This window comes from Oxyura jamaicensis, chromosome 6 (assembly GCF_011077185.1).
Source record: "Oxyura jamaicensis isolate SHBP4307 breed ruddy duck chromosome 6, BPBGC_Ojam_1.0, whole genome shotgun sequence".
Taxonomy (NCBI): domain Eukaryota; kingdom Metazoa; phylum Chordata; class Aves; order Anseriformes; family Anatidae; genus Oxyura; species Oxyura jamaicensis.
The window spans coordinates 24,743,872-24,758,979 of record NC_048898.1 but is presented as its reverse complement, the minus strand read 5'-3'; the positions used below and the strand labels follow the sequence as shown (position 1 = coordinate 24,758,979).

Here is a 15,108-nt window from a genome sequence, read left to right as displayed (position 1 = left end):
ACACGTTTCTTATTGAGGGAGGAAGCATTCACACCATCTGCCACAGAATAATTTCAGCATCCAGGTGAGGTGTTGTGAATATCCTTCCTGGAAGTGTTTCCTCTTTTCATTGCCCTTTGCAGTTGCAGGTGAGCAAATACTGTTACCACCTCTAGTTTCTGGATGGTGTCTAGCATTATCCTTGTACTGCAATACTTGGCCTGACTCCTGATCAGGGACAGTCAGTAGTAGCTGCTAGACATACAAGGATCACTTGCTTCTAGACAAATTATGATTGATCTAGACAAATTATGATTGAATAATTATTTTGTGCCCCCTTGCAGGATAGAACAGGTCTTAGACATACAAGGTGTTTGGCTGGAATGGAGAAGTTGCTTTTTAAGCTGTGTCCTGTTGTCAGTACAGTCTTTATGCAGTACTGCACTCCAATCAATAAATCATACCACTAGAAACACTGTCTCTCTACTTTGAGAGGTGACATGGCTTTTAATATTTGATGTATTTATTCAATTTCTGCCTACTATATCTGTAAAGTGTTACAAATTTGAAAGAAAATTTTTGGTAGCACAAAAATTTGAGTCTAATGAGATCAAATCTATCAGATTGGGAAATTGGCTGAGTTGCTGCCATTAGCTACTGTCTAGAAAATTCTGAGGTGGACTTGGAGTATGTTAGTTTTAAAAATATGTTCTGTATTTAGTGCTGTAAAAGGGGAGGATTCATTTTCTTGTAATGTTTTTCCACTTCCTGCATGCATGTCAGCTCGATTTGGTTTCCACTCCATCCCCATGCCCCCAGGCTTCTCCAGCAGCTGCCCTAGCAAGGCTGTCAGTTAGAGTTAGGCTGCTCAGTACATCCCACTTGGCAGCTTGTGCTCCTTTCTGCACCATCATATGTCTCTTTTTCCTGTCTCACAGAAGTGAGAGATTTCAACCCTCCTCACCACCCTCAATCACCTTTAAAATATGTATATAAACCTGCCTTTTGTGATTGTCCTTATCCACAGGGAGATTTCAGTTCAGAGTCCTAGACTCCTATCTGGAGATGTGATATGTTATTGGTCTTCCTCCAGTGACTGCAGAGGAAGCCTACAAAACTTATAAGGCTGGACACTTAGACAAGTAAGAGAGACACCTGCCTCCTTAGGGCCTGAAGAGCCTTCTGTATAGCATCCTGCTTGTTATACAGGCAAGCAAGCTGAAACATGTGCTTTGCTGTATTTGTGTGCCCAAACTGTCTGTTGTCACCCTGAGTTTGGTCAGTTTGCTTCAGGTTTTTCTTAATGGTATTTCTCCCTTTCCTTTCCCATAAACTGTTTTATGAGGTTTGGAAGGAAAAAAAAAAAAAAAAAAAAAAAAAAAGTGAAAATAAAATCCAAATTAAAGTAAAAATTATCAGAAATTTTCAGAAATTATTAGACTACAGATCTGGAGATAATCATAATGGCAACATGGCAACTTTGGAAATCTGCCTGTCTTACCTTCTTGCTCAGCTGATTTATTCTGTACCATTCCTGTCTGATCTGAGTACCTGAGATACAAAATCAATAAGAAATAGGTAAGGTTTCTATTGATGTATTTGTATTGAAATCTCAAAGGTCACATCCACATGGGGTGATGATGTATTGTATTAAACAACTTTTAAGCTGACATTTCCCTGTCCTGATATTTCTTCCTACCACACTACACTGATAAGTTCATATTGCTTCTCATTGTAGAAAATAGCTTGAGCACTGCTGCTCTGTGAGTCACTTCATCATATCTGTAACCTAGCTTGCTTCTCAAGAGAGCCAATAGTCAGGCGTGCTGGGTAGTCCCTACCATTGCCTACCCTTGCAAGTCTAGTTGCCTCCTTTGTGGCAACAGCCTCAAAGATCTCATCTTTGTAAGAGAGTTTCAACCTAGTGAAACTCCCGACGGGAAAGGGCTACATTAGAAATGGACAGCAAAAGTCTCACAACAGAACCAGAACAGTGGCCATGTCTTTCAGAGGGTTGCTGGATACAGTGGTTAGGAAGAAGTATTTGGGCTTCTTAAGAGTGACTGTTGGTATCTTATGCCCTATACAGCGCAAAAACCTGTAGAAATAGGAGCGTGCATTTCATGTTGTGTCTGTTTTTTACTTTTATTTCCCCTTTCTCCATAGCCCTATTGCTCCCTTCATCTTCATCTGAAGGTCTCAGAGAATCCCTATACCTCAGGAAACATCGCCAGTCGAGACACTGCCCCCAGCATTATTGTAGCATCAGGTATGAAGCATTTAAAGATTTCCTGTATAAGATGTGCAAACACAGAAAATGTTGAGTGTATGATAGGTGTGGAGGGTGTTGACTAGCTTGTGGAGTGTCAAACAGAAGTCTTCATGGACCTTCAACTTATCTGTTTTTTATGGAAACTGGATTTCAGGGCTGAGCCTTATACTGCCACAGACATTAGATTCAAAACAGGTAATTTTCTTTGTGTATAGAGGTCTATTGAACTGTTTGAAATGGATTTTATTTTATTTTTTACATATATTTTCTTCAAACTGAAAGTCTCTCCTTTCTCCTCCCTTTTCTTCCCAAAACGAAAAGTTCCATACTTACAAAAGGAAAATAAATGTTTACTCTCTCGATTTGGTAATTCTGATGTTTCTTGAAGTGTTGTATCACTAATCAATGCTCTTCTTACAGGCAATATAGGCTCTGAACTGTCAGATGATGACATCAGCATGTTTATTTCTGCAGATGCTGGGAACACATGGAGACAGGTATATGGCACTGAATCACAGATCTAAATAGTAATTATAGGAAACTGTTGAAGAAAAAGATTCAAAATGACCTTTTTTTTTTTTTTTTTTTTTTTTTCAATTCAAAGTAGCTTTTTGCAAATCTACACAAAAGGGAAGACTCCTCTCCTGAGAGGTAGAGAGATGCCCAAAGAGAAGGACTATGTGTGTCATTATGCATTATATAACAGAAAATTATTTTTATACTACGCAGTTTGGCTTCAGTTTAACCCTGTAGCAGACAGGAACACATTAAAATATGGATATTTAAAGGGAAGGAATGTGTTTCTTGTTATTGTTGTTTGTCTCTCATACTGATCAAGTTATTTTTCTCTTCATCCATTTTTATACTTTCTAGAATATTATCAGTAACACTATTCTACTTCTCCTTCACGTGTGGGACTCATTTCACCTGAGTTGAATTGTCCAAAGCTCAGTGTATCTCTAAAGCAATTATTTTGCTTTGTTCTTTAGTGGAGAAAAAGACAGAATGCATTTCATCTTCTTCTGAAGCTTCTGTCTCTTCAGTGATAGCAGAAAGAGACTGGATGATGCAGTTAAATCAATTTCCTAATATTTAGTGGAATCTCACCTGTTAACAAAGCACTCTTACCCATTAGTGTGTTTACCTTCAGAAAGGGAAGTTCTATTCCCATTTTCTAGATGAAGTATCACGTCATGGAGACTGAGTCACTTTCACAGACTCACAGGCACTGCTACAAAAAATAGAGAGCAGATGTTTGCAGAAAGCAGAAACCAAAAAGACACAGGAAAATAAAATCTGTTTAAATATTTGATATTCCAGAAATCTAATCATTTTACAGTGTTTGACCAGCCATCATTTTACCTCTACGTCACTTGTGTGTGCTATGGCCAGATACATGCAGGCACATCAAGTTCTTCAAACAAAACTCTGTCATGAAATAGAGGAAAACTGTTGGTCCTTGCAGAAGTTTGTGTTTCTAACTTTCTAAGCAGAGGAATTTATCTGGAAACTGGAAAAACTTAAAAAATCAAACAGGATCTGTCTCCATACAGGTTGTGCTCCTCTACTTTAGTAACTTCTGTAGCAGATACCTATCCTCTGTCACGATCATACTTGAACTATGACGTTTTCTTAATACTAAGGAAAATAGATCTAAATATATGTTTATTTTTCCAGATATTTGAGGAGGAGCACAGTGTTCTGTACCTGGATCAAGGTGGAGTACTGGTTGCCATAAAACACACATCTCTGCCTATCAGACATCTCTGGTAATGACTGGTTCTAAATTTGATAGTTTGATGCCTTTCCTTATAGATGTGAAGAAGTAAGAGGTTAGGCTGCAGTCACAGTTTTTTGTAGCTACAGTCTAGAAAATATAATTTAAGAAACTGGCAAATGAACTCAGATAAAGCTAAATCCTGGCAATTCCAGCTTGCCTAGTTTCAGCTTGGCCAGATCTTAGATACTGTCAAGATAATTCCATGTCTTCCCTGATTACTAAGCCTTGGCTTCTTGAGTTTGGTTATTTATATAATATGTAGTTTGGATTATGGATTTGCCTCTTATTAAGTTGCGAAAGTACTCTTAATGTTAAAAATTATTGATGAAATTGTCTTCTATATGGCAGGCAACACTTATGAATGAGAATTTTGTTGAATATCATCAGGGTTCTGTAGCCAATAAGACAAAAATGTCCCTTCTAATTAGCACCCTTCAGTTTATATGGTAGGTAGAATAGTTTTATGCTGTTTTGAATATTTTACTGTCATTACAGTAAGAGTTATATCAATATCTAAAACACACTGACTCAAGTCTTAAGAAGTGAAGAATGGTTACAAGCTTCCACTTAGACCCACTGCAGGGAAGAATGCTGGTCAGAAGACACAAATCTGTTGTGCTCCGGGAATCTAACCTCCTTAAAATGTCTTATGTTGTTGACCTAAAAATAAGGTGGTCAAAATTAGTAGTGTATTAAAATAAATAAATAAATCTGAGTTCTAGGCTATGTTTTACCCTTAAAGCATCAATCTCTCATATAGCTTTATTAGTTTCTGCCACTTAAGTATTGGCTTTGGCTTAGCAGTATAATGCCAGAGAAGCTTGATCAATGCTATGATTTATGGTGTTCCCCCCAAAAGTAGTTATTTCAAGGACTAAAAATGCAGTATTCAAGAACAAAAGCTGCTTCCTAGTTCTCCATAGCAGCTGCAGTGTACTGGTGAGTCCCCTCAAGTAAAGCTGAAGGAGAATAAAATAAGATACTAATTCTGCTTTCTCCACTAGGTTAAGTTTTGATGAAGGGAAATCTTGGAGCAAGTACAGTTTCACATCCCTCCCACTGTTTGTAGATGGAGTTTTAGGGGAACCTGGAGAGGAAACTCTCATCATGACGTAAGTGAACTTGCCATGATACTAATGTCGATGTGAACTGCACCATAATTATCTTATGAAGATTTTTTATAACATAACACTCTTTCTGGTTGGTGACCAAACCGAGTGTTATATGAAGCCAGGAGTATGCAGACTTCTGTTGCTGAATCATCAATGTCTATTTCTGATATGATTGAGGGAATGACAGTATGGTTCCTTGCAAGCTGTAAACATATTATCATTTAGCTTACCAGCATGAAACCCCACTCCTCAAATTGAATATGATTTAAAGCAGAGTTACTCTTGACAGATGAATATTTAAAAGAAAAATAGTGGACTATTTTTATAGCTGTGGTTTTGCTACTACTTTCTATTTTTTAACTGAGAAGCAGAAAAATGAAGACATTCTTTGTAAGAATGAATGATAAAATGTTGCCTGGAGGCTGACTCACAAAAAATTGTGATTAGTTTCAATGTGGTATGCTGAGAACTGCATTGTGCATAAATCTGGATTCACCCTGCCTGAAATTCTGACATTTTACCTGAGATCAGGTTTGCAAAAAGAGGAGAAAATTTATTTTTCTGCCTGTAAAAAATGAACTGACCTGTAATAAACAAAATATTTGGCTTGGAAATTAACCTGAGTTAACAGAAATGTATGAAGAATGGTGCCTTAATGTACTGATTTTAATTCTTGTTGAAATGATTCCCAAAGCTCATAATTAAGATATGAAAATCCTTCAGGTATGACTGTCTCCAGCCCATGTCAGGTCTCCTCTCTTTGATCAGTTTGGAGAAAGACAGAATTGGACGGCTATTGATCCATAGAATAAAAGCTATGTGTAATCTAAGAGGTTTGTGGGTATTTAGGAGCCTAAGTCTCACTTCCACTATGTCAGTCAAGTGAAAATCAATAGGACTAGGACTTCCAAAGCAATTAATCTCTGCTGGAAATTTGTCAGTGACTGTACCTCTGTAACTGCTAGACTCCATGTGGTGCTACCTTTTACTGTATGCACTTTCTGCTGTGTTCTGTAGAGTGTTTGGACATTTCAGCCACCGCTCAGAGTGGCAGCTAGTAAAAATTGACTACAAGTCCATTTTTGATCGGAGGTGTGCAGAAGAAGACTACAGACCTTGGCAACTCCACAGCCAGGTGAGAAGCAAGGAGCCTGGGATCTGAGCTGAGGATACATGATCCTACAGTTAAAGATCATCATGATCTACTTTTTTTCCTGTTAGCTTCATGTATTGTCCCTTATTGGATGGGTTTGCTGTGTTACATACGTGTATTAGCCCTGAAGGATGAACACCTACCTGCCTTTTGGCTTGTTCTGTAACTAATGGATAAGAAGGAGTCTGTGTCAAAGAAGCAGCAGAGGTTTGAGGCTCCATACAGACAATTAGCTCTGAGGGATATAACAGTAGCAGAAGCACTGCTGCTAAAAGAGGCCCAAACTCCTTCCCTCTGAGAAATCTCATCTGATTCCTTCATCCTTACCTCCTTTCTCTCCTTCCACTCTCTGTCCTCATAGTCAGTATCTTATGACCCTTCTAGTTCTCTCAAACTTGTTTCCTTACAATCCAGCACTCTCACTCTCAGTCACATCTTATTCACTTGTTTTCATACTTGCTCCATCACTCTTAGCTGTAAGTTCTGCTGTGAGAGCCGGACACTTTATTCTCCATTCTGTTGGGTCCCCCTATGCCGTGTCCCTGGAATCCTGGATTCCAAGGGCTGCATCACTACTGGAACCATCTCTCAAGTAGCCAGCAAGCCAATGTGCTCTGCGCAGTGTCTGTGCCTGCCTTGGGGGGCATCTTCCCAGCCCTGCTAAATTTGACACAACACGTCTTATATCAGATTAAAACAAAATATGGCCCAAATTCTGTGGTTATATAAACAACACAGGCTCCACTGAAGTCTAAAGAGATACAAACATTTATATGATCAAAGGTTGTCTTTCTGTGCTGGGCAAGAATTTAATAATGAATATGAAATGAAAATAGCTTGACTCAGACTAGCTGCTCACACAAAGCACAACACCACACCAAAAATACCAGTTATGACTTAGATCTTCAGATGATGAAAATCGGTACATTTTCCTTGAAATTCAAGAATCCACAGCATTTTACACCAGCTGCCATTCAAGCCCTTCTTTTTTCATGGGCAAATTTAAGCCATTAATATTTTCTTTAACTTACAGCACTAAATGTAACAATTGAGACCCCACCGTCTTTTGTTCTTTACTTTCTTGTGCTCACATAAGCAAAAATGCCAAGGATTTTGCAGTATATCTTTGAGGATGTTGGCTTTGGAGTTTGCAGAACTATTTTTAGGAAGACGGCTGTAGACTTTTGCCTTTTGATTTGCTTTCCTTTGAGATTGCAAGGCTGAGCCATGTTTCCTAGACAGAAATTTTTAACAGGGTGCTCAAGATAGTGAAAAGACAAGGAAGTGTTAACATCCAGTACATAACAAATCAAACCCTGAAAAACCTGAACTCAGAATCTCTGGAAAGTATTTACATATACATGTATTACTAATTTCCACTGAACAAAATCATTGCCAAAGAGATTAGACCAAAGAAATAGACCTGCTCTATCTCAGAGAGCAGAGGGATCAGGCTGTGGTTTCAGTTGCTGTGAAGCCTAATCTATAAATGAGAAATGGGCCTGAATCAAATACTTACTTGGTTTGGAACAAATTCAGAACTGAATCTGATACATAAATAAACCCAGATCATTTATTGGTGTGTATTGGAAAAGCTGCTTTAGTTTCAATTAAAGCTTCAGTAGCTTTAATTAGCTCCACTGTACTGACATGGTATTTGACTTCCCATCCTCTTCCCTTGAGTCACAGCCCCTATTATTGCACAGTCTTGAAAAAATGGGTGTTACAAACAGCCTGGTGGGTGTCAGAGAAAGATATTTTTGGTTTTGTTTCCAGGGAGAAGCTTGCATCATGGGAGCAAAGAGGATCTACAGGAAACGCAAGTCAGAGAAGAAATGCATGCAAGGAAAATATGCAGGGGCTATGACCTCAGAGCCCTGTGTGTGCACAGAGGCAGACTTTGACTGGTGAGCAATGAGCACAAAAAAATGTGTGAGATTACCTAAAATGGTGTGCTTCCCACCCCACAAAAACAGAATTCACTAGAGAGTCTGTATGCTTGAAGGGAGCAGAAATTAATAAACGTGTAGGTGGCTAAGTAGATTCCTCCCTGATAGTATAGGTATGTCAAAAGAAAGAAAGGGAAAATAAGTATCTGTAATCCTTGTTTAAGCTCTCACAAAACTGATGCTGAACAAACCATTTTCCAGGTCTCATTTGAGCTTTTTGCAGTATTAAGGTAGAAGGTTCATTTAGTCTAACTTTAGCAATGTCCAGGAATGGCTGTGAAAGTGACACATATATAGTGTATTGTGTGTGCTAAGAAAATAAATTATTCATATATAAATACACACATCTGTATATAGATGTAAAAATAAGTATATAATACATTAAGTAAGCCTTCATCTACTGGAAATCAAATATCTAGGGAATTACTGTGCCATTTTTTATATCTGGACTATCACGTTTGATTTCTTGACATTGCATTCATTAATTTGCTTAATCTCCCCAAAGCCTTTTCTCCTCTACTGTATTCTATAGGAAATAGTGTCCATTGACAAGTTATTAATGGAGTAATGGAATGTCAGCTTCTGACTTCATTTCAAAATTCCTGTTGATTCACAGTATTTTGCACAAAACAGACAGGAAACAACCTTGTTGGAATCTCACTGTCACTATATTTTCTCTAAGTCTGAGACAGTCCTGAATATTAATAAAATTGATTTCATGATTTGCAGCTACAAAAGTTTGGTGCTAGGTACAGAACAAAAGCACTGCAGTGATACCTGCTAGGGGAAAACATGCTTGTATCCCTTTTACATTCACTTAGAGGAAACTTTCTGCAAAAGGTCTGCTGGCCTGTGAAACAACGTCTCAGAGAAAACTTGGGGACATATGACAGACATTCACATTTCACAAGGACCCACAAGACCCTTTGAATCTGTTGGAATCAGCAGAATTAGGACTTTTTGAAAGTCATCTTGTTAAAAGTAGCTTGAGAAGAGTACCCTTACAAGTACTGCAGGCTTCTGTGCTGAGCAAACTGATAAAAAGCCTTCCTTTCCTAGGAGGGTCTTCCTTCTCCTGATGGAACCACTTTTGTTTCAGGGCAGACTGTCATGTTCCCCTCCAATGCTCTCTGAGCACTTGTTATTCACATAGTTCTCAGATCTGGATTTTTACTTTATCGATTTCAGCTTCCTTCTCCACTGCCTCTGAGGAAAAATGAATAAAATATTTCTGTAAACATCCAGTTCAGAAATATTTACCAGAAATAGTAATCACTTATTTATCTACTTAAAACAGTCAGGAGCATAGTTTTACATAGACTTTCCAGAGAAACATGGAAAAGCCACTGGGAACAGATGACAGAGAAGAAAATAAATGGAAAAAAAAAAAAAAAAAAAAAAAAAAAAAAAAAAAGCAATTCTGCTTGCTCACCTGAATTTGCCAGCCCAGCATTATGTTAACAAAAGCAAAGCTATTGCTTCTGTGCCATAGCATTCTGTACATACCTTCTTCAAATCTGCACTAGGCTTCCCTGCTAAAGCATCCTGCATAAGCTAGTCCAAAGAGGAATTTGGAGGAAAAATGTTGAATGAAGTATTGCTGATAGAGGATGTCCTCTGTAGGTTTCTTCATGCAAAAGGAAGAAGCACTTTCTTCATTCTCATTCATGACATTTCCATGGTGCTTTTGAATAATTTATTAGTCTTTTTCGTCTGGACAGGGCTCTGAATTGAAGAGGATTGAAGGGGACGTGTATCTGTCAGGCAGGGAGAAACCCCTTTGCTGGCTGAGATGTTTTTTGCAATCTTGAAATAAACAGGGCAGTTTTTTTTTTGTTGTTGTTTTTATTATCATTATTAGTATTAATGGTTACAGGATCCGGACTCGTATACAGAATGCATGAGGACAACAATCCCTGCCCCAGTCAGTGAGTTTGGACACTGAATTTGTATGGAGAAAATTTTGTTATCTAAATTTTGTCAGAGTTTGGAGTAAAACTGAATATATACCTGTGTGGTCAGGTAAAGTTAAAAAATAAAATAAAATAAAATAAAAACCCTGTTAATCCTGTGAGTGTTGTCTTACAAGTTCAGGGGAAAAAAAGAGACAGTCATAAAGGACATAAAGATTTTCTATTTTATTTTATTTTATTTTATTTTATTTTATTTTATTTTATTTTATTTTATTTTATTTCTCCTAGTAGTGTCGTAGAACTCAAGGTTCATTTCAAATCTGCATTCCGCCCACAGTAGTTCTTTCTCAGAGAAAAGGGCACATTGGTTTATTGTTTTACACAACAGCAAAACTGAGTGACACTGGAAATGACTGTAGTTCTACCAGCCTTGGGAACCTGAGCTCTTTTGACATTAGACATCTCTTATCATGGCGTAGATCCAAAACTAGCTGGGGCCAGAGCTGATCCGGCAGGGAGCTGGTGCTCTGTGCCTGGGCTGCAGCTGACAGCCAGAGGGCAATAGCGCTTCAGGAATAGGGGGCTGTGGAAACACGCAGGAAAACCCCTCCTCAAATCTGTCCTAGCAACGGCCTGGAAACGAGATTGTCCTTCTTCATTTAATTGATTTGAGTAAATGGATGACACCGTTACTTGTGTGTTATTAAAGCATTAATTTACCCGCTTTCCTTCCATTGTATTCCTTCCTGCTGTCTGAATGTTATTACGGCAATATCTCTCCAGTAGAAACACTTCCCAGACACAGATGGAAATCTTTAGTGGTACTCATCCTTCAGCTACCTGTCCCCCAGGTCCTTTAATAGAAACTTTGAGTTAAGTGTCATTATGTCAGCCCTCCCTCGGAACCCACTGCCATTAATACTGAGGGCTTCTCCTATCAGTATTCCTATATCTTACACCTCCATGGGAAGTGCCAGTCTGTTCACGCTGGTGCTGGTGACTTTGAACAGCCAAAGAGGCGCAAAGGAGCCTTAGCGCAACTGAGGATCAAGCATATTTATTTCACTGATGATATCCACAAGGATCATGCAGGTGTACATATATTTACATCCTAAAATGAAGTAAATTTGCTTTATCATTCTGGTAGGCTTATTTAATTAATGCATAGCAATTTTGAGTTAACCCTTAGTTCATTTTGAATGGTTGTGGAAAATGAAGATTCACTATGCAAAGTCTATGATGCATCTCTTCATCTTTAGGGGCCTAGATATCTTCTAGGCCTGATTTTACTGAAAAGACTCTGGGGATCTCAGATTCTCTGTTAACATAAGCTGGTGCAGCCCGTTCTGAACACTGCGATGCAGTTATAACCATATGTCTGCCGGGGTCCGTCATTCAAACTGTCACTGAATCCATCCTTCTCTGAGATAAATCCCAGCTCAGATCCTGTACTACTGTGAAGCAAATACAACTCTCTTTAACACAAATTTACACTTATACCATAGTTCAGTATTAGACAATGATAGTAAGCTAATAAAATGGTGGTAAGTCTTCACCAGAGCTGTGGCCACAGTTAATTATTTTTACAAGAGCTTTTGGAATCTACAGAACAAAGGAGACTTTAATCCCAGGTACCTTGATTCCACCCTATTTAAAGTCTGAAAAGTTTGCAAAGCAGAAAGTACAAAACCACAAGTAACATTCTCAGTTTCTGGCATATCTGACCTTAAGGTAAAGCTGTTAATATTAAGGAAATCCTGTGCTTATGTGTTAAGTCATCTCCTGAGTTTCAGAAGGTATGAACAAGGTAATCGTCTGACTTACCTGATTATGTCTATACTTTAAAAATGGTGGAATTTTAATATCACATAGAGTTACAGTTCTTCCATGACAGTATGTTTGTCAGGTCTGTATTCAAGCTATAAAGTTCCTTAAGGGATTTATTTTCCCTTTGATTGTTTACTTGCATTGATAATGATCTTAAAATAGGGAATTTACCATGCACTTTGAGCAGGGTCAGAATTTCTGGATTGAATGAGTATCTGTCTTTAATTACAGAGAAGGACTTGTCATCCTACTTGACTAGGAAAATAGGATTCTAGTTTAAACCAGTAAAAGTGGCCAGTGTAAAAGCATTGTAATCAAGAGCTAGGCAATAGGCTGCTTCACACTGATAAAACAAGCCATGCAGGTAAATGACTCTGCTTTTATTTTGATAGGTACATTATCTATTTCACCTGAATTCCTTTCAGGCAGGCAGAAAATATCATCAATATATGCAAATTCCAATTCCCAGGTACCTGGCAATGACTCGGCTAGCTGATTGCAGTCTAAAGCTGATGCCTTTCCTGTTTCCAGATTTTGCTATACTGGCTCGTGCTATGGCAATCCAATTGATGCTAATGCTTGTTGATTGCTACAAAGCCCGTTGTGCCAAATTGTAGGCAGCAATTTGTTGTCAGCATCAGTGTTCTGCATGCACCAGCCTGTAGCCAAGGAATTCATTAGATTCCAAGATTACGGAGGTGAACTGGGGGCTGCTTCATCTGTAGAGAGATACAGAACAGCAATTCGTGTCATTTACTGGGATGATATTTCTGTAAGACTTTAATGAGCCAGACGATTCGCAAGCCTGAAAATAACACTGTGAAACTTCTGTGTTTAGAACTATTTCTGTTGTGGAAAATCCTATAATTTTATTCTCTTGACTTTGAGAAATATGATCCAAGTCTAGTCAAACCTAGTTAACTCAAGCTTCCCTTGCCTAGATTTGTGGGTACTAACAGGAAGCAAAATTATAGCATGAGCATAGACAAGTGTGTAGTAAGAAATCACAGACTTGATACTGCTGTATTAAATTGGACTATGGGTACTGATCCTCTCTGCAGCAGATTTTACTGTATTGTTTTGTTTTGTTTTCACCTAACTGATTGCAGAACATTGTGTGTGTACAGTGCTACAGCTTTTTAATTACACTGACACATGCTAACTTAGGAATATAGCACTGCAGTGTTGACAAATGAATTACAAAAATACAAGAGTCCCACTTGTATGTAAATATTTGTTTTCTCTAAGCAAATCAGAATGGTGTTATTCTTCATTATAAAGTGTTTCCACAGCCATAGTGTTTTTAATCCAACAAGGATGATTAGAGGAGCACATGGCAGTGGGAGAATAGGCTGGCTGATGCTTCCAAAGCAATTAAACAACATTCAATCACTAACATCTGAGTAAATAGATTCATGAAAATTCAATCATAAAAACTGATGAAAAAAAAAAAAAAAAAAGCTCTGTTTCCTAGATCATGTTCTCAATTACTTGTTGTAAGCAACAGAGCTGCCAAAACGTTCTTTTGGAACAATTGTGCAGTCCAACGGGTGTTCAAGGGATGTGCCGTTTTAGTTTTCTTTTTGTTTAATGCTACCTTTTTAATTTCTCTGGTTTTAGATTACCTTAAAACATTTTTCTTCCTTGATTCAGAATAAAAGGTTGTAGGCATGAGCAAAAAGAGGTGACAAAATTCCTCTCATTGTCCAATTTTTGATAACAACCCAGAGATCTTAAAGTTGTTTAGCAGGAACTCATTAATTTTATTTAAACCATCATGTTTTGGAACAGCAAGAAAAGACATATGGGGAAAAAAAAGTCTTCATAATTTTAAATATTTTTGTTCTTGGTAATATTATTCTACATATATTATTGATCACACTGTCAATCAGCATTGGTTGCTGCCTGTTAGTAGTTGCTGAATCCAGTAGCCTGATAGAGGTGAGTGAGGCTGCTGCAGCTTTTTTATATCCCCTAATCCAAGCAGTAAAAAGGTTGAGCATTTTTTCCTGATAGACACAAATGTACACACAATGCATATATACATGGCTGGCCACACAGATTAACCCAAACAGAAAACACATCACTTGTACAAATACCAGTTGCCTCATCCTGTGCCCTCTCTAGGTGATCAAGATGAAATCCCATTTGTGTAAAATATATGCATATGTAAATGTAGGTATAATATTGATCCTGGTACCTGGTCTTAAACACCCAGTTCTATCCAGCAGCTGTCCCTGGGATGCCCAGTCTTCCCAGTTGCTGACATCTGGATGTATGAGTCTCTGAGCCCTGGAGCCACACTCCAGTTGCTGGTGCTCATGCCCACTGGCACGGACTGTGGATCGTTGCCAGGAGATGGCCCCTGGATTCCAGGTGTACCCAGCTGCCTCACATGTAGACAGACACATACAACAGGGCTCTTCACTAGCTTGTCCGGACCTACATGACTTTACTCAGTAGCCAGCCCCCAAACCAATAGTCAATTCACAGACCTGGTATCCAGCCCAGACTTGTGACCACATCAGCATGTAGCTCCTAAGGTTTTCATCCTTCTCGCTGTCCTGTCTGGCTTGATGCTCACCCAGGCACTATGTAAACACTCCAGTGATTTCAGCTGCTGGCACTGTACCATGGGCACATGGGCCCTATGACCCATGGTCTAACTCTAATTGCTGGCATTTAGACATGCACGTGCACGCTGAACAGAGAGCCCGTGTCCCAGAAGAACAGTTAGAAATGGAATTTAATGAGAAGACAGGGAACAATGCAGTGAAAGGACATGGCCAAAAACCCACCCTGTTTACACGCAACCCATTCTTTTTCCGTCTGATTTTGTACATTTTTGCACACTCCTCAAACCACCTTGATCCTTCTCTTCTTGCCTTTGGTTCTTCCCCTTGATATCACCTAATAAGTTTTGTGCAACCCCCAAATTCTCTTTTTTTTTTGGCATGGCATAATGAGTTCTGTACCCCTCTGTGTGGTAACCCTGCTCAGTCTACAAAGTAATCTGGGCAGAGCCTCCCCTGTTGATTATCTTGTAGGTCTTACCCCAGAAAGGGTTTGATGGTTCTCCTTTGAACAATCCTTAGAGGAACCAGGACAGAGTCTCCACTGACT

The 15,108-nt window shown here is 38.7% G+C and overlaps 1 protein-coding gene across 2 annotated transcripts in view; it reads left to right on the top strand.

Moving 5' to 3' along the window:
- The window catches only part of SORCS1 (sortilin related VPS10 domain containing receptor 1), a 292,547-nt gene that overhangs the window by 231,112 nt on the left and 46,327 nt on the right, over nucleotides 1–15,108 (top strand). For both annotated transcript variants that reach the window (XM_035330764.1, XM_035330765.1), the window contains exons 11-16: nucleotides 2,146–2,248; nucleotides 2,672–2,748; nucleotides 3,929–4,020; nucleotides 5,036–5,143; nucleotides 6,161–6,278; nucleotides 8,073–8,203. In XM_035330764.1, coding sequence (XP_035186655.1) covers nucleotides 2,146–2,248; nucleotides 2,672–2,748; nucleotides 3,929–4,020; nucleotides 5,036–5,143; nucleotides 6,161–6,278; nucleotides 8,073–8,203 — 629 coding nt within the window. The remainder of the gene's footprint in view (nucleotides 1–2,145; nucleotides 2,249–2,671; nucleotides 2,749–3,928; nucleotides 4,021–5,035; nucleotides 5,144–6,160; nucleotides 6,279–8,072; nucleotides 8,204–15,108) is intronic.